At 35.3% G+C, this 27,084-nt stretch overlaps 3 protein-coding genes across 3 annotated transcripts; 1 reads left to right on the top strand and 2 right to left on the bottom strand.

Moving 5' to 3' along the window:
- The first annotated feature begins 10,518 nt into the window (after positions 1–10,518).
- On the top strand, positions 10,519–12,738 carry LOC126678559 (uncharacterized). Its single transcript, XM_056105531.1, has 7 exons — positions 10,519–10,757; positions 10,835–11,230; positions 11,316–11,702; positions 11,784–11,882; positions 11,963–12,055; positions 12,132–12,350; positions 12,433–12,738. Exons 1-7 carry the CDS (start codon positions 10,638–10,640, stop codon positions 12,736–12,738), a joined length of 1,620 nt encoding a protein of 539 aa, XP_055961506.1. The 5' UTR covers positions 10,519–10,637.
- Positions 12,739–16,916: 4,178 nt separating this feature from the next.
- Positions 16,917–22,296, bottom strand: LOC126676333 (protein FMP32, mitochondrial). Its single transcript, XM_050370512.2, has 7 exons — positions 21,900–22,296; positions 21,683–21,814; positions 21,524–21,583; positions 18,136–18,212; positions 17,994–18,050; positions 17,845–17,911; positions 16,917–17,334 (listed from the first exon to the last, which is right to left on the bottom strand). Exons 1-7 carry the CDS (start codon positions 22,068–22,070, stop codon positions 17,215–17,217), a joined length of 684 nt encoding a protein of 227 aa, XP_050226469.1. The 5' UTR covers positions 22,071–22,296; the 3' UTR covers positions 16,917–17,214.
- A 554-nt stretch (positions 22,297–22,850) lies between these two features.
- On the bottom strand, positions 22,851–26,867 carry LOC126679103 (uncharacterized). Its single transcript, XM_050374042.2, has 5 exons — positions 26,518–26,867; positions 25,830–25,999; positions 25,422–25,491; positions 23,373–23,460; positions 22,851–23,284 (listed from the first exon to the last, which is right to left on the bottom strand). The coding sequence occupies exons 1-5, from the start codon at positions 26,690–26,692 to the stop codon at positions 23,164–23,166; spliced, it is 624 nt and encodes a 207-aa protein (XP_050229999.1). The 5' UTR covers positions 26,693–26,867; the 3' UTR covers positions 22,851–23,163.
- Between the last annotated feature and the right edge of the window lie 217 nt (positions 26,868–27,084).

Below are 27,084 nucleotides of genomic sequence, written 5' to 3' on the forward strand. Positions count from 1 at the left end.
TATCATTATTAAAAATTATTATTACGTTCGATTTATCTGTAGTTGATACGAATAATAATATATTCTTTAAAGGGTTAATTCCATATAAAATCATCACCTTTACACGTTTTTTCATTTTAGTCACGTCCTTTAAAAAGTGTCAAATAAAATTATTATCTTTCTTTTTTTGCAAATCTATCACGAAGTTGAAAATTCGGTAAATTTTTCTTGATTTAACAACCGGAATCAACAAAAAAAGAGTAAGAAGAATGTGTTTTGCGTGTTAATAGGGCATTAGTTAGATTAAAACATTTATTTGAGAGGAAAAAGATATAGAATTTTTCTCATCGATGATAGATTTGCAAAAATATAAAAGGTGATGATTTTATTTAACACTTTTTAAAAGACGTGATTAAAATGAAAAAACATGTAAAAATGGTGATTTTATATAGAATTAACCCTTCTTTAAACTAAATTGTGTTATCAAGAAATATTTTATATCTTGATTCAAACAAATAATTGCTAGATTTGATAATTATAGTTTGGCTCATGATAATTTCTATTTCATTGATTTTTTACACATTTTTTAATATTAATTTTATCAATTATCAGAGAAAGATTGTGAAAGAAATAGAACTAACAATCTTAGGGGCCGTTTGGTTCAAGGTTGGGAATGGAAATCGGAATGGGAATCGGAATGAGAAGGAATGGGAATGGGAATGATTGATTTCATTTTTTGTTTGGTTCAAAGTGTAGGAATGGGAATGGGAATGGGTAAATTTAATTAAAAAATTATTTATTATTTATTTAAAAAAATTATTTTTTTAAATTTTTTATATAAAAAAATTATTTTTTTTAAAATAAAATTATTTTTAAAAAAATAAAAAAATATATTTTTTAATGAAATAAAAAAATAAAAAAATATTTTTTAATGAAATAAAAAAATATTTTTTAAGTATATTTTTTAAAATTTAAAAATAATTTTTAATAATAATATATTTATTATTTATCATTAGAATATTTTTTTTAAATTTTGATTCCCATTTTTAAAAGTTCATTCCCATGGGATAAAGGGGGAATGAGTGATTTCCATTGAAGGGGTAATCACATTTCCATTCCCTAGTGTAATTTGACAAAATAAACACAAACAATGGGAATCATTCCCATTTCCATTTCCATTCCTCTCTTTTTTTGCCCAAACAAACGGCCCCTTATTTAAATACCGCCAAGTGCTTATATTTTTGAAGTATAGCTGGTTGGTGAACCATATCAAATCTTGATTAGGTTACACATATGCCTTTCATGCGGCCCAAAGAGAATCGAGTATCTTTTCGACATTGACATATGTTTCAAGTTCTTTTGTTTTTCGTTTTAAATGCTCTCCTTTTGCCAACTCCGACCCTCATAACAACACTTGTGCCTTTTTAGTTAGTGGTTATGCATGCTTTAACGTATATCTACCATTGATTTTGGGTTTCTTATTGTGTCCCAATATTGCCAACTACCCTTAGAAATACCAACCAAAATTTATTTGTTTGAAAAAAAATGAATGCAAAGCTTTATATAAATTGGAATTTGGTTTTTCCATGGTATCAAACATTGTGGTCACCACATTTTTCATTTATTACAAATTATGTACTATCTTAAATTTTATTTTACTTTTTGGTTATTGATAAATCACAAAAACACCAAATTCTGAGTTATCAGCGATCAGATAAAAACAGAGATCGGATGGAACAGTGAATTTCACCCGTTATTCACTCCGACGCTCATAATAGTTTAGTGAGGAAAAGAAAAGAATGAAAGAGTGTAATAGAAGAAATACTTTTAAAATTTGCAAATAAGGTGATTTATATAGACAATCCGTCAAATCTTGCTGAGATACATCTTTTTTTTCTTTGGTCCCACTTTCTGTTAGTTGAGGTGGCATATTCTGTTGTGCCTCGAGCTGTGTGTCAAATGCGCGCAACGCGAGAGACATTCTCGTGTGTCGGAGATTCTTAGTTCTCGAAAGTTGTTAAGCACGCATGCTCCTCGAGAGGGTTTTTTCCCAAATAATTCCTACTTAAAAAAGAATTTCCCATTTAGTGCCTCCCGCTTGAATCCGCAAGTCATACTTGCGGATTCAAGCAAAAACCTCCTTAATTACCATTAAGGAGGTCATTAACTGATTCCCTGTGGGAATCAGTTTGACCCCTGACGAGTCAAGGGTCAAACTGATTCCCACAGGGAATCAGACTAAATGTATCCGCAAGTATGACTTGCGGATACATTTAGTTATATAAGGCACCCGGGTGTGCATTTTCAGCACACCCGGATGCCACCCAGTACCCACCCTATTTTTTTTTTAAAAAAACCTTTTTAATTTTTTGATTTAAATTTACAATTCTATAATTTACAAATATCGGAGCTAGGAATTAACAACGTATCGGAGCTAGGCGTTAACGACGGACAGCGTATCGGAGCTAGGCGTTAATAACGGATAGTGTATTATTGCTTGTGGACTACAAGAGGTTAGTAAATATTTTATTTTAATTTAAATATAAATTGTTAATTAGATGTTAATAATTAATTTCAATTGATATTTTTAGAGTATTTATTATAACTGTGAATATTAAAATTAAAAATTAGTTAAATAATAAATAAAATTTTAGTATGTTAGTTTAATGTTTAAAAAAATTAGAAAATTCTATTTGTGAATATTATTGATTTATTATATAGTATTTATAATGTAAAATGGTAAGTAAGTATTATCATTATTAAATAAAATACTAGAATCAAGTATAATTTAAAAAAATGGCATGATTTAAAGAAATAGTATAATGGATAATGATGGATACCGAATCCTACTGTAAGTATAATGGAGCCGAGTTGCAGGAGATCTACTCTCAGGTGACGCCGGACTCCCTCTGAAGACCGAAAAGGTATGAAGGAGATGCCGAATCTCTAAGATTCGGTAACACGCTAATGAAGACCGAATCCCACATGATCCGCCAAGAGCGCGTCAGGCCCGGGATTCGGGTAAACGACTAAATATGGAAATCTTGTCCTATTTGGACACAAACACTACATATGGAAGGATAAGCTCTACTTTAGGAAGATAAGACTATTTAGGAAGACGTTCCTAAATAGGACTCTTATCAGATTAAGGTAGATCCCGACAAATCAGGAGAATCTCTACGATACGGCCGAATCCCTACAAAGTAGGATTCACCTGCCTTATACAACTCTACTAGGTATATTCGACTACTATAAAAGGAGCACGAGGTATGCCTAGAATCACAATTACATTCATATACTCAAAACGCTGCTCAAAGCTCTAGACTGACTTTAGCATCGGAGAGTTAATCGGACAACCACCGTCCGGTTAGCTTCTACCCTGTTTTGCAGGTTCACTCACCGGTTCAGAAGGCAGACTCCATCAATTGGCGCCGTCTGTGGGAAAAGCTTAACTAAAACTTCAAAAGAAGGAGCTTTTCTGAACTCAAAAATACAAATCTCATTGAAGAAGATGACTTCTGAAAGAGTAAACCTGAAAGACAAACAACCAATGGACCCAAAAAGCACTCCGGAGATAATCAACGTGACGGAAGACGGGCTTCACAACTCCGGGGAAAAAAGCAACACCGGAGGGCCCTCTTTCTCAACACCCCAGTACCAAACTAATCCAATAAGGGGAAGCATCCCAATTGCTTTCAACCTAGGCACTGAAGAACAAGCACCAAACGCAGCAGCACAAGACTCACACAACGAAATGCTGAAGAAGATACTGGAATCTGTACAGGCAAATCTTGACAGATTGGCTAGCGAAGCCAAAAGAACAAACGACAGGCACGAAGAAACTATGAAAATCCTAAGGGAAAACTTCAGCCCTACGGCTCCCAGAAGAAGAGAAAGAACAGAAAATGCAAACTCAGGCCGACGAGAGGCAAGGGCAGAAAACAATAAAAGCAAGGAACCCCGAACCAGAGGGAACGGAGAAAGAAACGAAGCAAGAAACCAGCGAGAAAATAGAACCAGCGACGAGGAAAGTCCGAACAGAGACAAATCCAACGAGGAATCACCGGAGACACCCAGAAATGAGCACAACCAGGAGGACGCCAGGAGTGGTCTGAATTCAAAGAGAGACGAACGAAGGGAGAAGGAAAAAGAAGACGCCCCGCCAAAGAGTAAGCGACAGGAAAGAGATGCAGGGAAAGAGCAAACTAAGAAAAAACACCAAGAAGGAGAGGGCGAATCGTCAGAGACACCCCAAAAAAGCAAAGCCACATATGTGGTGGAAGAAGATTTGGAAGAGAAGATCGCCAAAGCGCTTAAAAAACTAAAATCTGAAGAATTGGATATAGACGACCTCAGGCTGAAAGGATCACCCCTCTCGCCCGAGATCATGGAGGAAACTATCCCGCACAGCATGAAGTTGCCGATCCTTCCAATTTTCAATGGGGAAGGAGACCCCCGAGACCATACTTCTAGGTTCACAGCGACCATGGGGCTACTCAGCGTGTCAGACGCCATTCTTTGCAGGGTTTTCCCTACCACACTCACGGGCACGGCCCAGAGATGGTATAACAAGTTAAAACCAGGCTCGATCAAAAGCTTCGCTTCGCTCTCAACGGAGTTCCTTAATAGATATCTCACAAACATCCCAGCTAAAACCACTACGAGTATCCTGAGAGCCTGCATCCAAGAAGAAGGAGAAACCCTGCGAAGTTACATCGAACGATTCAACAAGCAAGCTATGAAGATAGACAACCTGAACGTCGACATGGCGACAGAAGCATTGCGAGAAGGGACGCGATTCGGAAAGCTGGTGGACAAGTTGCTAGTCAATAAACCCACAACTTTCTCGAACCTAATGGGCATAGCCCAGAAATACTTCGAGTTAGACGAAGGGCGAAGGGCGATTCGCGGTAAGGAAGCAAAAGGAAAAGAATCGAAAGAGAGATCCAGAGAAAAAACCAAGTCCAAACCTGATGACAGGAGAGGAAGACCCGAAGAAAGCAGACGATTCGCCCCCCAGACAAGATACGAATCGAGATACGATCCCAGAGATGACGAGAATAACTTCACTCCGCTAAACACCAGCCGAACTAATGTCCTCATGTGGATCAAAGAAAACGTCAAAAACGTGGTATGGCCACCAAAGATGAAAGCAGAGATAAGAGACACTAGAAAGTACTGCAAATTTCACGACGATTACGGACATGAAACGGATAGCTGCAGGGACTTGAAGGTCGAGATCGAAAGAATGATCGACACAGGCGAGCTGAAGAAATTTGTGGCCCGAAAAGAGAAGAGCAATGACAAGGGAGAAAAAAGAAACAGAGAAGACAAGCCGAAAGAAAAGGAAGACGAGCGCCCATCCAAAATCCTGGGAACCATACACATGATTAATGGTGGAGGACATAGCAGCTCCACGATCAGGAGGAAGCAGAGGAAGGAAGTAATGAACATACGAGAAACTCACATGCCGCCAGTGATCTTCGATGTAGAAGACTATGAACACGTCAAAGCACCCCACAACGATGCTTTGGTAGTAACTACTATCATTGAAAATTGGAACATGGAGCGGATCCTAATCGACGAAGGAAGCGCGGTAAACCTGATGACAAACGCAGCATACAAAATGCTGGGAGGAACAGCGTCAAGGCTACGCCGAGTCCCAATCCCGCTATCAGGACTCGGCGGCCCCTCCATCACTCCACTGGGAGCAGTCACCTTGGAAGTAATAATCGGCCCAGAAAGAGGAATGAACAAGAAAATCATGTCACTATTTAACATAGTGGACATGGAATTGACATATAATGTCATCCTAGGAAGACCTTTCCTCCATGATTCGGCAGCAGTAACCAGCATCAGAGCGCTAGCAATGAAGGTACCGACTGAAAAGGGAGTAGTGACGCTGAGAGGAGACCAAGGAATAGCCAAGAAGTGCTATGACGAGTCAGTGGTGGATCTCCAAGAAAACAAAACCGAAAAGAAGGAAGAATAGGAACGAAAAACGACCCATCATCGGTAACGACTTTACGTCTTACCGGATGGCGTCAAATCTATCTTTAATTTTTTGTATGCCATCTTTTTATCAATAAAGTTCAATTTTGCCGCTATTTGATTAGCCAGACGAACCAATAAAGAAAAGAAAATCAAGAACAATCACGAATGATTAAATCAAAGATGAAAGAAGAAAACAAATCAAAATCAAGAAAGGCTAAAAGCCAAGAAAATGAGTTTAAATTAACTCAAGGCAAAGTCGCCGGACCAGGCGAATCGCCACGAAAGCCAAGAAAATGAGTTTAAATTAACTCAAGGCAAAGTCGCCGGACCAGGCGAATCGCCACGAAAGCCAAGAAAATGAGTTTAAATTAACTCAAGGCAAAGTCGCCGGACCAGGCGAATCGCCACGAAAGCCAAGAAAATGAGTTTAAATTAACTCAAAGAAAAATCGCCGAACCAGGCAAATCGCCACAAAAGGCTAAAAAATGAGTTTAAATTAACTCAGAAAAGGCAAATTGCCGAAAAAGAGTTTAGATTAACTCGAAACAAAAACAGAAATAAAAGAGTTTAGATTAACTCTATAAAAAGCAACGCCAAGAACAGGGTTTAGAATAACCCTTGAGGCAAGACAATTACATAAAAATTAATATAAGGCGAAAACGCATTCTGAAGAAACACGAAGAAAGTATATTCATTAAATTGCAAATTACAAAAAGCAAAATTAGTACATCAGCCAATACAATCAAAAGAAAAACTACTAGACGCGGTCTTTAGACATCTTGACGAGGAGATCACGGGCGATGGCCTGGGGATCCAACCCGTTAACCCCAGAAAGATCAATATTAGGATTCTGCTCCAGAAGCTTCTTCCCAATCGCAAGGCGATACTCGCTTATCAGAGCAGAGTAAAAAGCCTTCGTATCTAGCAGACGGATGTGAAGACCTTCAACCTCCGATCTAAGACTGTCCCTCTCCCCACCAACAAGGGAATTGATCCGAATGAGCTCCTCAATCTCTTGAGTCAAGTCATCGGTCTTTTTCTCAATCACTTTCACTTGGCGATCATTAATCGCATCCTGCGCCTTGAGCTGCGCCAGAAGGGAATCATGCTCTTCCAAAGAGGCCTTCAATTTCGCCCTTTCGGACTCGGAAGTCGCCAAAAGAGCAGACAGACGCTCGACCTCCTCCTCGGCACACTGTCGGCGGTCGTTCAATACCAGAACAGATTGAAGAGCCTACACACCAAAAATAAACAAATAAGAAAACAACTGAATACAAAAAACATATTACACTCAAGAAAGAAAGCACTTACAGAGAAACCGTGAAAACAAGCCAGATCGGAAAGCTCTCGACCCGGCCTACCACAAAACCATGTGACATCAGCAGGAATCGCCAAAGTCCGGATATATTCCGCTAGCACTCTCGGATTCAGCAAACTGGCAGGATCCTGACCTTCGACCCACTGAACCAAGTCTGGAGCAGAAGAAGAGCTTCCAGGAAAACTCTCCCTCATTGGAGAATCATCAACTCGAAGTCTTTTTCTAGATGGAGAATCCGGGTCTCGACCTAAAGAAATCTCTCCCGAATCAGCAACAACAGGCCCCTCTGAGGCCACACCCCCAACTCCCCCCGAGACGATAGATGATGCTAGAGGGGGAAGTGGCGACGGAACCGCCTCGTCACCTACTGGAACAGCCGAGTCATCACCATCATCATCATTTATAACAATAACCTCAGGCAACGCTATCTCGGCGGAAGCTAAGGGGATATCAACAGGAGCCCCATCCACGACAATGTCGCCAGGAATAATGTTGGCGATAGGAACGTCAGGACCACCCATCGGAACGTCCAAATCTACTTGAAATCCGGAAAGGAAATCGTCAGAAGAAGAAGACATCGTACAAAAGAAACATTAAAAAGAACTTAAGCAAATTAATATACCTTGAACAAAAGAGTAGCAAAGATCCGCCAAGCCTCGAGGAGGATCCTCCAAAGGAAGCCATCGACGCCGAAGATGACTATTGACCAAGACATCTAAAATAGGACGCGATTCAACACTACAGGAAGATATGTCGAAAGCAAGTTTTGACTCGGATAAACTTAAAGGAGAAGAACAGCTCCGAACTGGATGAGAAGAAAAACCATCCGAAAAATGAAGAAAAGCAAATTTATGATAGACAATAAAGAAACGCCTTCGCCAGCGACTGGTTAGGCAAGGAAGATAAATACGAGATCGCCCTTCTCTACCAAGGGCGAAAACGAAGCAACCATCACACTTCCTAAAGTCTACAAAATGATATAACACTTTGAGAGAAGGGGCACAGTCCCGGAGCCTACATGCCTCCGAAAAGGCGAGCACTACTCTAATCGTACCAGGATAAAGTTGCCCCAGAGCAACCTTTAAATCCCTACACACTTCTACTAAAAATGGATCCAAAGGAAACCTAAGACCAGCAGCAAATTGCTCTTCGAAAAGAACCGCCCTACAAGAAGATCCGGGAGAATCAGACGCAGCCATATCGACACCGGGTAATATTACCCTATAATCGAAAGGAAAACTATACTTAAAGTAAATATCTAAGACTTCATCCCTACGAAGCTTTGATCGGGTAAAAGCCATAGCAGCGCATGCATCTTCCACTCGACTAAGAGGCATCCTAGAACAGGGAATCACAAACATAAACACAAAATAAGGATCAAACAAAAAATATATTGAAGAACACGTTGAAGAACACATCGAAGAACAACAAGCACAGAAAAGGAATTTCCAGAATATAAACCATGAAGAATATATACAAAGAAGAAAGCCATATTAACATCCAAACAACGAAAGAAAACATACCTGAAAAATCTCTTGAAAACAAGTCACGAAGAATCAAATGATCAAATGAAGAACGAAAAGGGAAAAGCTACAAGAAGTGAGAGTAAATTCAAAAAATAAGTAAGAGGGAAAAGAAGAAATACAAAGAGATTAAATACAAAACGCTTTTGAATCATTAACCGTTGAAATCATTAAATGCTGACACGTGGCAACGCAGAATCTTACTAAAGATGAAACGTCACCCACAAACATATGAAGCGACTCGCTCGGAATGCAGAACGACTCGCCCGTATAAGAGAACTCAGCTCCAAAAGAGCCAAAATCCACTAAGGCATAAATGCCAAACTACTTCAGCTCACTTGCGGGGGGGCTAATGATGGATACCGAATCCTACTGTAAGTATAATGGAGCCGAGTTGCAGGAGATCTACTCTCAGGTGACGCCGGACTCCCTCTGAAGACCGAAAAGGTATGAAGGAGATGCCGAATCTCTAAGATTCGGTAACACGCTAATGAAGACCGAATCCCACATGATCCGCCAAGAGCGCGTCAGGCCCGGGATTCGGGTAAACGACTAAATATGGAAATCTTGTCCTATTTGGACACAAACACTACATATGGAAGGATAAGCTCTACTTTAGGAAGATAAGACTATTTAGGAAGACGTTCCTAAATAGGACTCTTATCAGATTAAGGTAGATCCCGACAAATCAGGAGAATCTCTACGATACGGCCGAATCCCTACAAAGTAGGATTCACCTGCCTTATACAACTCTACTAGGTATATTCGACTACTATAAAAGGAACACGAGGTATGCCTAGAATCACAATTACATTCATATACTCAAAACGCTGCTCAAAGCTCTAGACTGACTTTAGCATCGGAGAGTTAATCGGACAACCACCGTCCGGTTAGCTTCTACCCTGTTTTGCAGGTTCACTCACCGGTTCAGAAGGCAGACTCCATCAGATAATAATAAAAATTAATTACATTTTAGTAAAATGTTAGGGATTAGTAATTTTTAGAAGAATTTTTCTATTTTATTTAACTTTTAAAAATATTAAAAAATTATAATAGTTAAAAGTAAAATTATTTTTATATTGTTAGTTAAATATTAGAAATAATTGTTATAATTATTTAGTGCTAGTAAAATGTGATTAAAAGATGCTTTGTATTTGAAATTGTTATCTTAATTTATGGACAAATATTAAATATAGATAATTAATTTTTTGTAAAAAAATGTGTAGTAATGTCGACACTCAATGTATCCTTTCTGATATGGTTCGATGGGCAAATTGTAAACTCCCCCCGTGGAGTAGAATATCACGGTGGTTGTCGAGTGGAGATGCCACTCAGTGAACGAATGAATTTCGATGAATTGGTTAACATTTGTAAAAGAGCAGTTTGTAGCGGACCGAACTCTACTAACTCAGAAGTGGAGATTACACAAATTTTATTCAGACTGCCTAAATTTGTAAGGGGTGAAGTAGATTCGTACACACTCTTTTTAGTGCAGGACAATAACCATTTATTTGGAATACTAACTGAATCTATGAGATGTCCGAATCTACGAATTATGGAGTTCTACGTTGAGTACCGGATTTTGGGTGGAACTGAAATTTCGCTGGATAATTTGGAGTTAAGCGATTCGAGCGAGTCAGAGTGGGACAGTGAGTCAGTAAGGAGCAGTGACGAAGATGAAGACGAACACTTTTATGACAGCTATGGGCGTTCGAGCGACTGAGGCCACTTCGACCCCAACTGCTGACCCCAATAATAGCAGAGGATCTACCTTTGGGTGACAGGTGCGTACTTACTAGTATTTATAATGTTTTTGTAAATCAATGTATTTATTCGTCAATGTATTTTTTAACAGGTGGGGCGGGCGTAGGGATCGTCGGGCAGTCCCGAGGCACAGCATCCATGCCGTGAGATTAATTTTGGATGGCCTGCGATACGAGGATGTAAGTTTTGTAGTTATTTCAGTTTAATTTTACATAATTAACCACATTTTGACAGTGTGTTCGATTTTATTGTCCAGATCCACTGGCAGCCATATTCTGACGATATTCTCAGCTCGATCCCTCGAGAGTACCTCGATGGGGCACATCTCTGGCGTGCGCGAGTCCCACTCATTTACTATAACATTGTGGAGTGGCACCAGCCAGACAGGGCGCTTCAGCAGTTCGGCCTAGTTCAGCCTATTCCGTTGCCCCCCTTGCAGACTGAGGAGCTTCACAACGTCCGCTACCGGGGTTCCTCGAGCTTCGCATATGAGATGGACTATTGGGTGCAACTTTGGAACAATAGAAACGCGTTTATAGTTCAGGGCCGGCAGCTTCAGCACCCACCCCATTACCATTCCCAGTACATGGACTGGTATAGGCGTCGATGCCGGAGATGGATTACACTTCAGGGTGCAGAGGCTGGCACTAGTGTACGTATTTTGTAAATTAAAACTATTTACATTTTATTAATTTTCATTAATAATATTAGTGACGGTTTATTGTATATTATCACAGCGCGATTTGCAGGAGAGAACCCATGTTACGGGGGAGGCCAGTTCGAGTGCCGCTCGCAGGATTAGGTTTGGTGCACGAAGTTCTCAGCTTGCTACCATGGAGGATCGCAGGGACGTCACACTTCCCCCTCCTGAGCCAGCCGACCAACCATACCAGCTGCCTCCGCTCCCTCCCTGTCAGGTCGATTTAAGCTCTATTAGAGGACGGCGTCGACAGCCACGCAGAATGCCTCCACAGCCCCGTCCAGAGCATGTGTACCCTATCCCAGAGCCATTATTTTTTCACACGGAGGTGGCGGGTACCTCAGACATACCGCAGCCGGACTACTGGGAAAGACAACATTACGGGTCAACCTCCGGGGCGACACCCCAAGCATCATATCCACAGGTTTGAGACAATTTAATATACTATTTCACTTGATTAACTCGTATTTTATGCTCTTACGCTTAGTGCTACCCGATGTTATAGTTTCAGGTCCCGCCTGCGTCGATGCCGTATGTTGACTCATTTTTTGGAGATACGACCTTTACGACCACTCAGGATCGACCAGGGCCATCTGAGTCACAGGTTTGAGTTACTTTATTATTATTGTAGTTAATTTATAATTTACATTTTTAGTTTACAATTTAATAAGTTACGTTGTTCAGGTCCCCCCGGCGCCGATGCCGTATAGTGACTCATCTTTTAGACATACGGCATTTGCCAACACTCGAGATCCTTTTGCGCCATCTGATTCACAGGTTCGACCTATTTTATTATATTTGTAATTTATAATCTTCTATTTCAGTTTATAAATCTAATCAATTCATTATTCAGGTTCGCCAACCGCCGATTCCGTCTTTCCATTCATATCTGGGAGAGATGGGATATACTCCACTAGGTACGCCGGCTCAGCCAGAGTCAGATCAGTCATGGCCTGCACCGCCGACGCATTCAGATGTCCCATGGCGTACGTCGACAGAGTCGGATTTCATTGAACAGTTGTTCTACTATCCCGCCGCACCTACTGCAGGACAGGCGTCATCGTCACATCAGGTACCACCTTCTGGGTCGCCTCAGGCTCAAGATCCTTCGCAGATGTATTTCTCGACTACGGAGCCGTGGTGCTCTGGTGCAGATCTGTCTGCTGATCCGTTTTCCGGTGATCGGTTTCAGCATTTTACGCCTCCTAGTTTTACCCTTGTATCCGGACATCACCTCGCAGGATCTGCGAGACACTACTCCAGCTCCGGTTATTGAACAGCCACACCAGCCTACAGACGAAGACAGTGACGATTCAGAAGACAACGACGATTCTGATACCAGTGACGAGGGTGACAGTGGCGACTATAACCCTGTGACTGATACCTCACGTCACCGACGCACTCAGCAGGGTTATGACATGAGAACCCGCATGCGGAAACCGGCTCGATATCGTGACTAGTTTTAGTACTTGTAAACAATTTTAAAATAATATTGTTATTTTAAATTATTACAAATGTTATAATTTGTATTTAATTTTTAATGTTTAATATTTTTATCAATTTTAAATTAGTAGGTATTTGTTAAAATAGAATAATATATAAATTAATTTTTTTTAATTGATATATTGGGATTAATGATTGGGCACTAAATGCCCAATCATTAATCCCAATCACCAATCATTGGGAGACAAAATTGTCTCCCAATGATTGGTGTCAGCCCTTAATCACTCGATTAAGGGTTAATCACCCTTAATCGGGTGATTAAGGGTTTCTGGCTTGAATCCGCAAGTCAGACTTGCGGATTCATGGGTCAATCCGCAAGTATGACTTGCGGATTCAAGCAAGAGACACCATTTGGGAATATTGTTTTTATAGGGCAATTATTTGGGAAAAAACCCCTCCTCGAGATACAATTTTACAGAGATACTGACTATATGCTTTATCTCGGTTAACATGTTTATGATTAACTGAGATATTAGCTATGTGCTTCATCTCGGCTATCCTGTTGTGTATCTCGGATAGCATCCACCGGAATACTAGCTATATGTTTTGTCTGTATAGATCTATTTAGGGGATTGCCGGTTATTCGTTTGATTTAGTGATATTACATGTCGATGAAGTTGTTTCATTGTCAGTTACTGAATTTATTATTTTATTTCAACTCAAAATTATTTGTCGGAAAGTAAGTTGTTGGACTGTTATCGTTTGATTTGATTTTAACTTTAAAAATTAACAAAGACTATGCTATTTAATTATTCAAAATACAAAACTCAAAATTTTCGCACAAAATGAAGTCTTGAGCCCCAAAGCGAACCTTTGGTGTGAAATTGGCCATTCTATATGGCCGACTCTGCGAGAGGGAAGCTGTGAGCTAGAGAGTGCGAACGACAAAAAATAATGCACGTCAGAATTAGCCGTTCGAATTGGCACTTTGCGAGTGTGAAAGTTGACGAGGGCGAACCCAATTAAAACAATTTGACCATGTGTTCCTCCAATATGCACCAACTTAGATGAATGGTGACATTGATATATTGTCTAAAAATACATATACTTTTTTTTAAAGAGGTTAAAAACCTCGGCCAATTATCTATAAGAAGGTAAATCATGCTGTGGTTCTTTAAAATTATTACTCTTTAAATTGTTAAGAAGGATTTGAATTAGCCCCAAAACTCCTGTTAGGTTTGATTGAATGAGCATTTGATAAAATTCAATAAATTGTTATGGTTCCAGACTACCCTAGCAAATTTTAAATTGTAAGTATTGTTAAAACTTGGGGTATTAGTAAAATAAATTTTAATGTTTCAACTTTATAGCGATTTAATGTCATTGTTCAAAACGTTATAAAATAAATCCTAACTTTTCTCCTGTTTATATTTTGTAGTCCATTTTTAATTTCCGGCCATTTGCATAAGTGTTGCCATAATTTTTCTATCTCACGTATTCAGTGCCACATGACCCATATAATGCCACATCAGATATATGTATTGACGTATTAAACCTCAACGTTTTAAAATGTTATAAATAATATTCCAGTCCTTCACACTTTTACACTATGTAGCCTAAATCCGGTTTCCGCTATTTCTTAATTGTTTCAAAATAACAGTAAGAAAAAATCAAGTTTTTTAATTTTTGAATTAAATCAAATTAATTATATGAAAATTTTAAAAAATATATAACCAAAACATTTCAAGAGCGCTCATATATATATGCTCTTTTAATCCAATTTTTGTAAAAAATAAATTGAAACATTTTATCATTGAATGAATTAAAAAAATTAATAATTCATAAACTATCTGTATATTTAAAAGTTATAGAAGAATGAAATTGAAAAGATAAATAAAAAAACTAATTTTAATCAATTTAATTACTTTTAGACTATATAATGCAAAAGTGCGAAATATTGAGATTTAATCTGCCAATACATGTATCTTACATGGCACTCCGGTCTGCCACGTGTGCAAAAAAATGGCCGGAAAATAAACTTGACTTACAAAATAAAAAAATAAAAAAAATTGGGATTTAGTAACGTTTTGAACAATGGGATTAAATGCCGATCCCAAATTTTAATAAAAATTCACTCAAAATTTAAAATTTGCTAGGCTAGTTTGGAACCATAACAATTTATTGAATTTTATCACATGATCATTCAATCAAACCATAATAAAAATGTGAATTATGGCATATATGAAAGACCTCAAAATAATTTACTCAAAAATACTTTAAACTGAAATATTTAATCTATATATATATCATTGCTTTGTCACCAGCAATTATCATATTTATTTAGCTAACGGCGTAAAAAGCCAAACCTTTTCGATTTATTGAATTTCTATCCAAACCTTTTAAATGTATAAATATATCCAAGTTGAACTTCATTGGAAATATATTCAATTTTTTAAAATTAATTTAACTGAATCTGCGAATTAAATGTGTAACCTTTGTAAAAAAATGTGGAAAATAATTGTTAATTAGAATATCACATGTTTTAGATAATATATATTTTAAAAAATGTCACATTGATCTTAAAAAAAATTGAACAAATTCTCAATAAATTACCAATTTGATATAAATTTACAACTTAAAAAATTTGATCTATCAGACCTTTTTATTTTTATCTGTTTCAACCTTTTTCTATATAGACAATCGCCAAAAATTATATTCAGTCAATTCAGCAAGGGTAAGAGCTTCTTTAGGCCCCCTTTGGAACAATTCTTTTTACTCACTGGAATTCATTTATAAATGAATTCCACAAGAATTCATTTGCAAATGAATTCCGCTGTTTGAAATGAAAAACTGTAAACTATAGAATTAAAATGAATTCTGCATATTTATGTTTGGAATGAATTCTAGAATACAATTCTTTTTAATCTATTCCTATATTAACCTTATAACCATTTTACTAAACATTAAAAATTAACTAAAATACTATTAAAATTTATTATATGCTAAAAATAACTAACTATATTAAAATATATAATTTATTTTTTAAATTTCAAAAAATTAAAACATAGCAACATAAACCACAAAATTAGTATTTCTGGAAATTACCGTGGGCACGCTTTAACTGAAGAGATCTTCTGTTTTTTTTTTGTTCAAAAAATTTTCGAAGCACCGATTTTTATAAATTTTATAAATTCAAAATATAACAACAGAAATCACCAAATTAAGCATAAGCTACTATTTTAAACAAAGATCAAAATGCATAACTTGTTCTTCAAGTTTTACAAATCCAAAATATAGCATATACTTTGTTAGAAGTATATGCTATATCAACATATTTAACATACATATTATTGAATATATTCATAATCAACAAAATAACAACTAATATAAAAAATTTAAACCATTTAAAAATTATACACATATAATTAAAATCAAATACATAATATATAACAAGAAAAAAATAAAAAAAATTCCACTAGTTTATTTACCTAATTATAAAAATCTGAAAAAATATTAATAAACTAGTTGAAATAGTTAATTAAAAAAATAAAGATAAGGTGATAAAAATAAACTTTTTGGTTTGAGATTTGTTGTAGTAGGTATTATAATGATTGGTTGTGTAATATGGAGTAGAGAAAATTAAAAAAAAATGAGAAGGAAAATTGAAATCAAAATGGAAAGAAATAAAATGAAAAGGAAAATTGAATGAAAATGGAAAGAAATAAAATGAGAAGAAAAATTGAAATGAAAGTGACAACAAATAATGTCAAAAGAAAAGAGAACCTTTAAAAAGTTAAGGGTATTATTGTCAAAAAAGAATTGTTCTTTTTGTCATGTGTTGTTCATTTGTAAATTCTATCTATTTTGCTTGGATTTATAAATCCACAAATTATAACTAACATTAATTCCCTGATTTTAATTCCAAGAATTATGTTTGTCCATTCATTCATTCCAAACATAAAAAATTGAAATTATAAATGAATTCCAAATTTTTTTAAAGAATTCATTCATTCCAAAGGGGCCCTTAGTCTTTTACATATTTATTTTATATAACATGAATTATGTGTTGGCAATGATGTAAGCTTATTCAAATCTAATCAGCATTCAGGCAACGGCAAATTGGAGCAGAACACTAAAATTATACCGTTATAATTGGTCTGAACAGTCCATTGAAGAAAAAATTAAGACATTGAAATAAAAAAAAATGAAAAATGTTATAGCACTAAATTTATAATTATCCCTTTAAACTTACTGAACTATACCATATCATAGTTAGCCAACTAGAATATCATACATCTGAATCAGCTTTAATATCTAGTTTTTATTATGATACAGATACAACAATAACCCAAAATAAAGTACAAAATACAAATTATTAACTCTCTAATTGATCTTATTTTTAATTCCTGTTTGCAAATAATAGCTTCTTAAAAACGAGCTATTATTTTCTTTTTTCTGGTTAGGCAATGAGTTTGATTTTCGATTTTATAGGTTCACATCAAAATCCGAAGCACAGCAAGACCAACTGCAGATATGGAAACAAGAGTACCTATGCAATACTTAATGACATCATATTTTGCTGCTTCTAGTTGAGCCCTCAACGTGTGAATTTCCTGCAAATTATATAGCAAAAGAAGGATGTAAATGTTGTAATCATCACAAAACTTCACAATTTGTTACTTTCACTTAAAACAGCCACCTAATGGTGTAATCAAGTCGGTTTAAGCCAAAACTCTCAAACTCAAACTCTACTAGACTCTAAAATTCGAAACTCAATCTAAAGTTGATCAAGTTTTCTTTTAGGAGTTTTAATTGAGAATCTAATTTCAACTCGACTTGAGTATATGTACAAATATTTTGAAAAATAGATTTTAATCTAAAGTTAAGGGTATTATACTTACATATGTATAATGATAAAAGATAAAAAAAATTAATCAATGTTTAATTAGCCTCGAGAGCTTGTCGAGCCGAGTATCTCTACGCTCAAAGTTGACACAACAATTTCCTTAAGTAGCTCGAACTCGGGCTCGACTCAACTAACATCAAATCAATTTCAAGTATTTTTTAGTCAATCCTGAGTAGTTCGCGAATTGACTCGACTCGATTACACCCTCACAACCCACCCTATCTAGCTTGTTAGTGAGGTTAGAGGTTTCAGCCGTCTGCTCCGCTAATTCATCCCGTATCCTCCTACAAAAGTCATAAACCACAAGACCATGTCAGTTATCAGCCTTCGGAAATAATAGAATGGTTGTACAATCAATTTACACACCCTCTTTCAAGATTCAAATCCAATCGCTGGCCTGCATTGACTTTGTCAATTTCATGCCTGAATCACAAGCAAAGTCTTTAATGTTGTAAATACGGAAATAAAAATTGTACACACAGATATCTTGCAGGTTACTCCATCAAACCTCAGTTGACTGTGCATCTTTTCAATATCATTCCGAAGTTTTTCAGTCTCATGTTGCAACAAAGAAAAATGATGTTCCTGTATCACATTGATGTTCAGATAATTTTAGAAAACCAGATATAGAAAATTTAAGCAGTGTCTAACGTGTAGAAGGTTTAAAAAACAGATTAAAAGCCAACACACACCCAAGTTATGATTTTCCTTTCTCTCTTCTTTTCATATATATACTATCAGGAAATTGTCAGACTAATAACCGAAGTTATGATTCTCCATAATTAAGAACTTCTATACTCAATAGTTTAAAACACTTCCCGCACATAGTATGTAGCTTAGTTAGTGACTTTGTATTTAATACGTTTTTTTGGCCTGCGTTGTCCTAGCGATATCTGCAAAGACTGTAGAAAATGAGGCACTTTACTAAAGGGAGGTCTATTTTGGCTTTTTCTAAGGTCAAAAGTATGAAGTGTAGTTTTTTATAACAACGAGAAGGGGGATGCTTGAATGAACCCAGAACCTCCCAGGTTTAAACCCTAGGGAATGGCAAACTAAATAATATTTAGCAAATACTATTGGCTTAATGACCAAACAAATCCAAATGTTTAGCAAGACTCAATTCTAACTGAACCTTTTAATTTATCAATCATAGACAATTTGTTTCAATTGTAGCCCATCGAAACAAAACGAATCCAAACATTTGAACAAGTTTGCATACAATTGATACGAAATAAATCAAATAGGCTACAACTGACAAAATTGAACGGTTTAGATAGAATTGAGATTCTTGCTAAACGTTTGGATTTATTTGGTCATTAGGCCAATATTATTAAACTAGCAATATTTTTAAACTCATTACAGTTTTTCTTGATTTTTGGTGAAAATTGGAGAGAATGTTTAAAAAAATTATCAATGAAATTGATCTTTTTGATAATTATTTTAAAAAGTTCCAATGCACATATTTGTAAAGATGTCAACTACTTTAATCTTTTCCAATAGTGTAAATTTTTTGAAATTTTTTAAAATAAATAGTGATAAGAATATAACTAAACTGTTGCAAAAGTTATCACAGTATAAAAATGAAATAGAGAAAAGAATCCATCCTGAGATAAAGATACATATTTCCTCCCGTGTGGCTTAAGCATGCTACCAACTGCATCTACCCTACAAACGCAAATGCGTCTCTTCTGAAAACTACACTCTATCTAAATCTATCATTCCAATTTCCAAGCACAATGGTCAAAAACTAGATAATCAGTCATGTTCAACAATAATTCAAAATACCAATTCAAAAATGCAAGCAATGTCTTAGATTTATAAGAATTTAAACAATTCCATGACTTTTTCATTTAAGCACCCACACAAGGAAATAATTAAAAAACAACAGAAGGACATCCAATGTTTCTTTGAATAGATTTATTGAAGTTGTATGTGAGAAAATGAACAAAGGCAATATTTGTAATGAAAGAAAGCAAACAACGTAATCGTAAATGAAATGACAAAAAAGAGGAACTTGAGCCAATAACATGCAAAAAGGAAGCGAAACCCAAGGGAAACAAGGAGAAATAGAGAAAGAAATTGACAGGATAATTTACTTTTAAATATCAATATCCATGTGGCTTGACCACCAATTTATTTAGTAACATTAGAAATACACTACCAATTGAGCTAATTTGATTCATGAACAACATATAATGACTATACTGAAATTTCACAATAGCCAAGAGGTATATTTGTCTACTAGCTAGGCCTATAGAATTTCAATACTTCTATGACAGTCAAGCTCTAGAAATTCCAAACGCATCACAAACTTCCATACTTCTTTTGCCTCAACAAAGCATCTCAACTTCAAGAAAATGAAATCGATGATTAAATGTAAGACTGAAAATGGTTATAGAACACTCTTTTATGTTTGCCAGCATAATCTTACTGCAACGGTGGATATGGTCAGCTACTAAATGATTATCTCTCTTCTCACAACACAAGTAATTAAACAACAAAGCAACCGGGCAACTTTTTCATTCATAATCATAAATGTCGCAAGTTTTTGTGTGCTATCCCTAACCTTTAGTGGTAAGTCGAGGAACAATGAGTACATAATCAGAAATGTTATGATGGCAGCTCAACATCAATAACAATTTTCAATATAAAACACTTGTCTTCCAAAAACTCAAAAAGATTTGAAGAAAAAGACATAGTGACATTATGAAGCATGCCATTGTTATACAAAAACGGTTCACTTGAATTGCCTGCAGTTTAGATATCAAGCAAGGTTTGCGACAAAGCAAATGGAAACGATTCACTCACGTATGGTCTGACTATTGGCAACCAATAAAGCATAGAAATCTTAAAACGGTCACGTTTCTGTGTTGAGAACTTTTCAGAAACTCTAGTGCACATTTCAAAACCTTTAATAAAATTTTGTATATTGTTTAATAGTTAGAATCTTTAAGTAAATTTTATGGAAATGTTTTAGATACTTGAATATTAAAAATAATAAGAAACGTTATTATTATTATTTTTATTTACTTAGTACTCATATATTTCGCTAAATATGGATATGCTTTGATGAGTTTTCGCAAGGTTGTTAATTAATTTCATAATAAGTACTATTTTATCCACTAAAGCTTCCTCAAATAGTCCAATTTTTTCTCCAAAGCAGTAAGGAGCTAAAATCTACTACGTTGCTTTACACTCGTCCTTATTTATATCTAAAAGTAAATAACATTCTCGAATAGTACAATAGTGATTACATTTAATTGTCATTACTTTTGGACCCGAACTTGGGTGATCTAACCATGATCAGGGTGAAACTTGGGTGAAACTAAGTGAAGGTTTGAACTTCCTCATGTTGAAGAATCAGCATTTGAATTTTGATTAGGGATCCTTTATAGCACCAGAACGTTGAAAGGAAAGGTTATTCAGATTCTTTTGCTAAATCATGATGACATAGAAATATTTACAATATCAGGGTTTTATATAATATCTTCCATCCTGGTGTATTTCCTACTGCTCCTTTAAGCTACAATTTGTCTATATGAGTTCAGAGCAAGGAGCATGATGGAAGCCAAGCTTATCAACATTAAGCAGTTAAATAGAATCATAACTTATTTTTCCTAAATTTCTCTTTGTCAATGGCTCTTCACATGCTCAGTCCGGCTATTAGATAATGTTTGTTTGCGAGTTGGTTAATTAGTTTTGTAGCATTTAAACAATTCCCATTAATAAGTATTTCATGGATTGTATTAACATCAACTGCAACAAAAGCTGTGCATTTCTTCAATAGGGCAGTCTACATTACATTACATGCATAGAAATAAATTATAATCTTACCCATAGATGATCAACAAAATACAAACAACTTTCCAAATAAACTAAAAGGCAGTCAATCATACCTGAGAATTCTTTACTTCAGATTTAAATTCGGACATGTTAGTTTCTTGAAGCATTTCAGTCTACAAACAACATAAATAACACCCAAAAATTAGCAAATTTTGGACGACATAATTAAAAATTAAAACTACATTAAAGAAAAAACATATATCTAAGCATACTCTTTGCATTTCAGGCTTAGAGACAACAGATTGAGAAATATTTTCTAAACTGTCATTTAAAACATCAGTAATCGCGTCTGTGATTGCTTCTGCTTGCTTTGATGGCACTCCCTGTGCCTCCAATCTTCTCATCTATTTATTCAAAACAAACACAATTCACAAAAATTAGATAAGAAAAAGAATTGCAAATTGAAGAAGGTAGAAGGAAGAAGATTACAAGGGCTAAAGTGTCAACGAGAAACAAACGCCGTTTGACAAGTTGCGAAATGTGTCTGCTTGCAAAGGAATCGAAATTGGAAGCATGAATTTGATTTCTAAGATGAAATGCAGAGTTGGTCCCTGATTGACCTACTCTACTTCTGATTAATGCAAAAGCAGCACCGGACATTCGATGTTTTCGGGAAATGATTCAATAAATTTATCTTTAAAGGTTGAATTTCGAACATATGTAAGGAATTTAATTATTTTTCCAGAGAAAATGTGATTGAAAAATTGAAAGAAATTTAAATGAGAGGCATTGCTGACAAAACAAAGAAAAGAACCAAAGTTCGATCATTCAAAAGAGCTAAACTTAATAACCAAAAGGAAAATATGGGTTGGTAGAGCATTCGAATTAAATGAGATTGTGGGTTCAACTGATATTCACATATGCAACCGATGGTGAGTTCGAATCATGTTCATATATGCAGCCGTTTTAAATTTAAAAACTCGCAATAAATCTATACCGCTCGAGTGAGAACTAGTTTAAACGTACTTCAAAGTCAAATTTGTCGATTGTATTTTTTATTAGTACATTTTAATTTTAATTTTTAATTTTTCTAAAACGAAATATTTTACTTACAATTGAAAAAAAATAGATTTAATTACAATTGATTTTTTTTTATTAAAAACAAAACATTTTCAAATGAATATATCATGAAATTAAACAAATAGCTATAAATAAAAGATAAAATTAAATAGGTTAAAATTAAATGTTTAAAAAATTTAATTAGAATTTTTAGAATAGACTGCAATAGAAAAGGTTAAAAGATAATTTGAACAAATATTTATATTGTTTTTGATATTTGAACCCGCTTACCAATAATAATTAATATTTTATCAAATTATTTTTAAAATATGTACTGATAGTTATGATCTAGCCCCATAAAGCTCAGTAATTATTCCTAAATTAAACAATTACCATGATCATCTATTTGAAGATTATCAGCTTATTACTGTAATACAAAAACAAGAAGCTTTGCCATCCTATTCTCCTCCATTTGGCTCAACCTTGACAATTCCATAGACAAAATGAACCATATTGTCATGTTTTGGCAAAAGAACGATGCACAGGCGTTTCATTATAAAGAGGGTAGATGGAGATACAAGTGGTGTGTTGGAAAGAACAATTACATTATGGAAATATAAAATAGCACATGAAGCATCATTCTACTTCATCTACCCTTTTTTATCCTCCCCTTAGATACTCAAAACCGACAGCCTCACTTCGGCCGTCTTCTGTACGGGTATACAATGTCATTCAAACTCTCTTTAACGTAATTCCCCACTTTACGCAAGTTTTTGGACACTCCTGACGCAACCAGACTTGCATTTCTCGTATACCTACAGTTTTTCAAAATTGAAATGTTTTGACATTCATTTAAATGCTGCAGCTACATGTAGGGACCGACAATTAAAAGAGTTTACTTGCCTGCTCAGGAAGTCGTCTCCAGCAGAATGGGCCGGTTTCTGTGTTCGAGTTTGATACTGATGCTGAGGCTGAGATAAATCTTGGCCACCTTCAACAAAATAATTTCCATTAAGAAAAATCAAACAGGGAAATAGTTTGATGACAGAGAACATTAGGAAACATATGGAAATCAGAAAAAGATGAGATCACACTTCAGGATCATTAATGAACTCTACATATCACAACTAGTTCACACATGAAATTCTAATATAACAAAACATTTACCAAAAGATCTGATTTCTATTGACTGCACAAATCAAATCATACCATCCCCACATTCCTATGTATCACAAAAGCACAGTCTTCCGTGCATTGCAGATTTTATTTAACCCACTTGGGTAGCTAAATTAAAATTCCAGGAAGCTTTAGCTTATCAATTCCATTTCAAAAGCTCAAACTACAGCAGAGCAGCAACCACTGAAATCTCTAAGGAACCTATGAAGTGAAGCATATAAAGGTAATAACAATCTAACTACCCCCAAATACCTATGTATCACAAATCAGAGTCATCATGCACTGCGGACTCAAATTAATATATATGACACAGACACAACACTAAACATTCCACAGGTTAAAGGGTAGATTTCGCTGACCAGTCTTTAACCCATTTTGGTTACTAAATTGAAAATCCATGAAGCATCAGCTTATCAATTCCATTTTAAAAGCCCAAACTACAGCAGCAACCTCCGAAGTCTCAAATAACCTAATAAGTGAAGCATACAGAACCAATACCAATCTGACTACAACCCCAAATACCTAAGTATTGCAAAGCAGAGTCTCTCATTCATTGCAGACTCCTTTTTTAAATACATCTAGGCACAGACATAATACCAAACCAGTCCACCACAGGTTAAAGGATAGATTCTTTAAACCACTTCGGGTTACTAAATTCAAAATCCATTGAGCATCAGCTTATCAATTCCATTTCAAAAGCCCAAACTAGATCAGCAAACTCTGAAATCTCTAAAGAACCTAAGAAGTGAAGCACACAGAGCCAATACCAATCTAACTACACCTGGATTTCAAATAAGATGTGAAGAACACAGAGCAATTAAATTAAGTTTAGCGTGCTCTTCCTATTACCTTATTTGTCATCTCAAACTTCACTATACCAGAGATTTTACTTTTCAGTTTTCACTAATCTCAGTTATAAATCTTTATTTAATTGCTCAAGAAGTAGCCTTCCACAGAAATCCTCAGATTCGCTATAATAAAGCTTTTTCACAAAAATCAATTTTTTTCATATATTTTAAGCAACAAATTTATATGATAATGACACAAATGACTTCTTCTACTTGATCCCTAAACATAGCCAAAAATTAAAAGAAGGCTATTCAAACTTTGTTGAAGTAAGCGAAGAAAATAAACAAATGGCCAGCCCCAACCATATGTGATTTTACATATGGCGCTTTCTTCTCATACCTTGATTCTTTGCTTTCTATACAACCATGATTGTGATTTAGGGTGTTCAAGAACACCATTGAACTAATTCTTGTGAATCAACGAACTATGTTGGAGACAGAATCTGCTAAATATTGAAATTTAGCTTGCTCCATGTATTTTTTAAAAGAAACGGAAATGGATCCTTGAAGAATTTTGATGTTGCTTTATGTGAAATACTGCAATGTACATACAGCAATAGCATTTGCAGAATTTACATGTACCACAGACACATCGTATACATACACACACAAAGACGTTTGTATATGCAACTATTATTCAAAAAATGAGACAAATAGTCCTCACTTTAGACAGATTGCCCTCATTATAGCTTTTCCATGAGATATAATTTTACCCATTATGTTTCATATCAGACATATTGACCCAACACATAGATCAGTGTAACAATATTTAGTGCAGTACTTGCCAATTATTAAAAAAAATAGTGCAGTCAACCATCAGAGAAGAGATGTCGCAATTTATTATAGCAAAAAAACATGTCTAGGGGATACCAATTCAAACTTTGTCAAGAAAAATAAGAAACTGCATAAACAACATTGATATCCATACCTTCTCTACCGTGAACATGAGCTGGTGCGGATGTAGTATTACCTGCATTGACTCTTCTATCTACTAAAAGCTGCAGAAAGTCGTATCAATAAGCAAGCAGCACTTATGTTATAAGAGTGGCGAAATACAGATGAAAATGTGATGCATTGGGCCAGATCAGACAACTAGCATATCACTTAGCCAGAGCAAAACGAAGAACGTAAAATGCCCTGATGAAATTTCTCTTTGCATCAAAAGTTCGTATGATATGGCAGTCAATTAATCACAACATTTATTTGCAACCATATGCTCAATTTCACAAAACCTATAGCTAAAAGGAGACAGCCTTATGCAGATATGAATAAGAATTTAATAAAACAATTTAATCAATCCCCACTTTCCTCTAATGCGACAGCAAAGAGAAGATACCTCGAGGCCAACGCAAACTGGGAGTTGTGTCTTTGCAGCTTGCTTATCAGAAGAAGGATGATCATTATTAATAAAGACCGAATACCCAGCACAGCCATAATAGAAATCTACAAGAGACCGCCCTTCTTTTGAAGCTTCAACCTCAGTTTGCCCAACAATGTAACTGGGAACTACTCACGGGAACACAAATATTAGAACATGCCAAAATATAAACATTGATTTGAAACTAACAAGTAACAAAAAGGTAGTACTATTTCACAATCAAAACCTAACCAAGATTTCAATGTCTAAGTATATGATCATTTCTCTCACACGGAAATAGTAAAAGTGACCCGATCATACACTGTCATATAGCATAGAAGCAAATAATTCAAGAGAACGAAATATATGATTCACAATACATTTGATCTAGTGATTTTGAAAGATTCTTAATTCTTTTCAAAAGCATTAGCCTCCCATTTCTCTCATTCAGCGCATTCATAAAATAAATTTGCCTAATATCATCCAAGAACACCTAACCTAAAACACAATACTAATATTATGACTAGGAACAAAAACTAATAAATACATAGAAATTAACCTCTAAAACAGAAATTAAACTATAAAAGAATTAATAAGAATCGATTCTTTTTCTTTCTGCAGAAAATTCAAGAATCCAATCCAAGAAGGTCAATTAAAGTAGGTATACCTTGATTGAGAGAACGAGGGACGCCGATGCAGCGAGGATTAGAACCGTTAGATTTGAGATGAGAAGAGTAATACAAATATCCTTTACATGATTTTCCTTTCAATCCAACATTTTTTTCGCTTTCATTTCTGATTTCATGCTTTTCTTCTTCTTTACTGCTATTATTTCCGTCCATCGGAATTCGATTCACTCTCTTTATTTGTCTCTGTTTGTGTTTCTGTTATAAGAAATAAAAAGTTTTATGTATATCCGCCACAAAGATGAAGTCGCTGCATTAGCATTACCAAGCTCTGCACATTAGCGTCCTAAAATGGAATGGAATGGGATGACGTCGTTTTGGCTGTTCCCTTCTAAAACTGAAATCTCGAATATAAGTATTATAAAATTTTATAAGTGTTGAATTCAAATAAATAAATTTTAAAATTGATAATTATTAAAATTATTTAATTTATTAAATATACTGTAATTGTTAATTTTTTAAACATATAAATAAATGATATACGAATAAACATTACTATATGTAATTCTTTGATTCTCGACACAATTTATCGGAGAGCTGATAATTAA

This window comes from Mercurialis annua, linkage group LG4 (assembly GCF_937616625.2).
Source record: "Mercurialis annua linkage group LG4, ddMerAnnu1.2, whole genome shotgun sequence".
In the NCBI taxonomy this organism is placed as follows: Eukaryota; Viridiplantae; Streptophyta; class Magnoliopsida; order Malpighiales; family Euphorbiaceae; genus Mercurialis; species Mercurialis annua.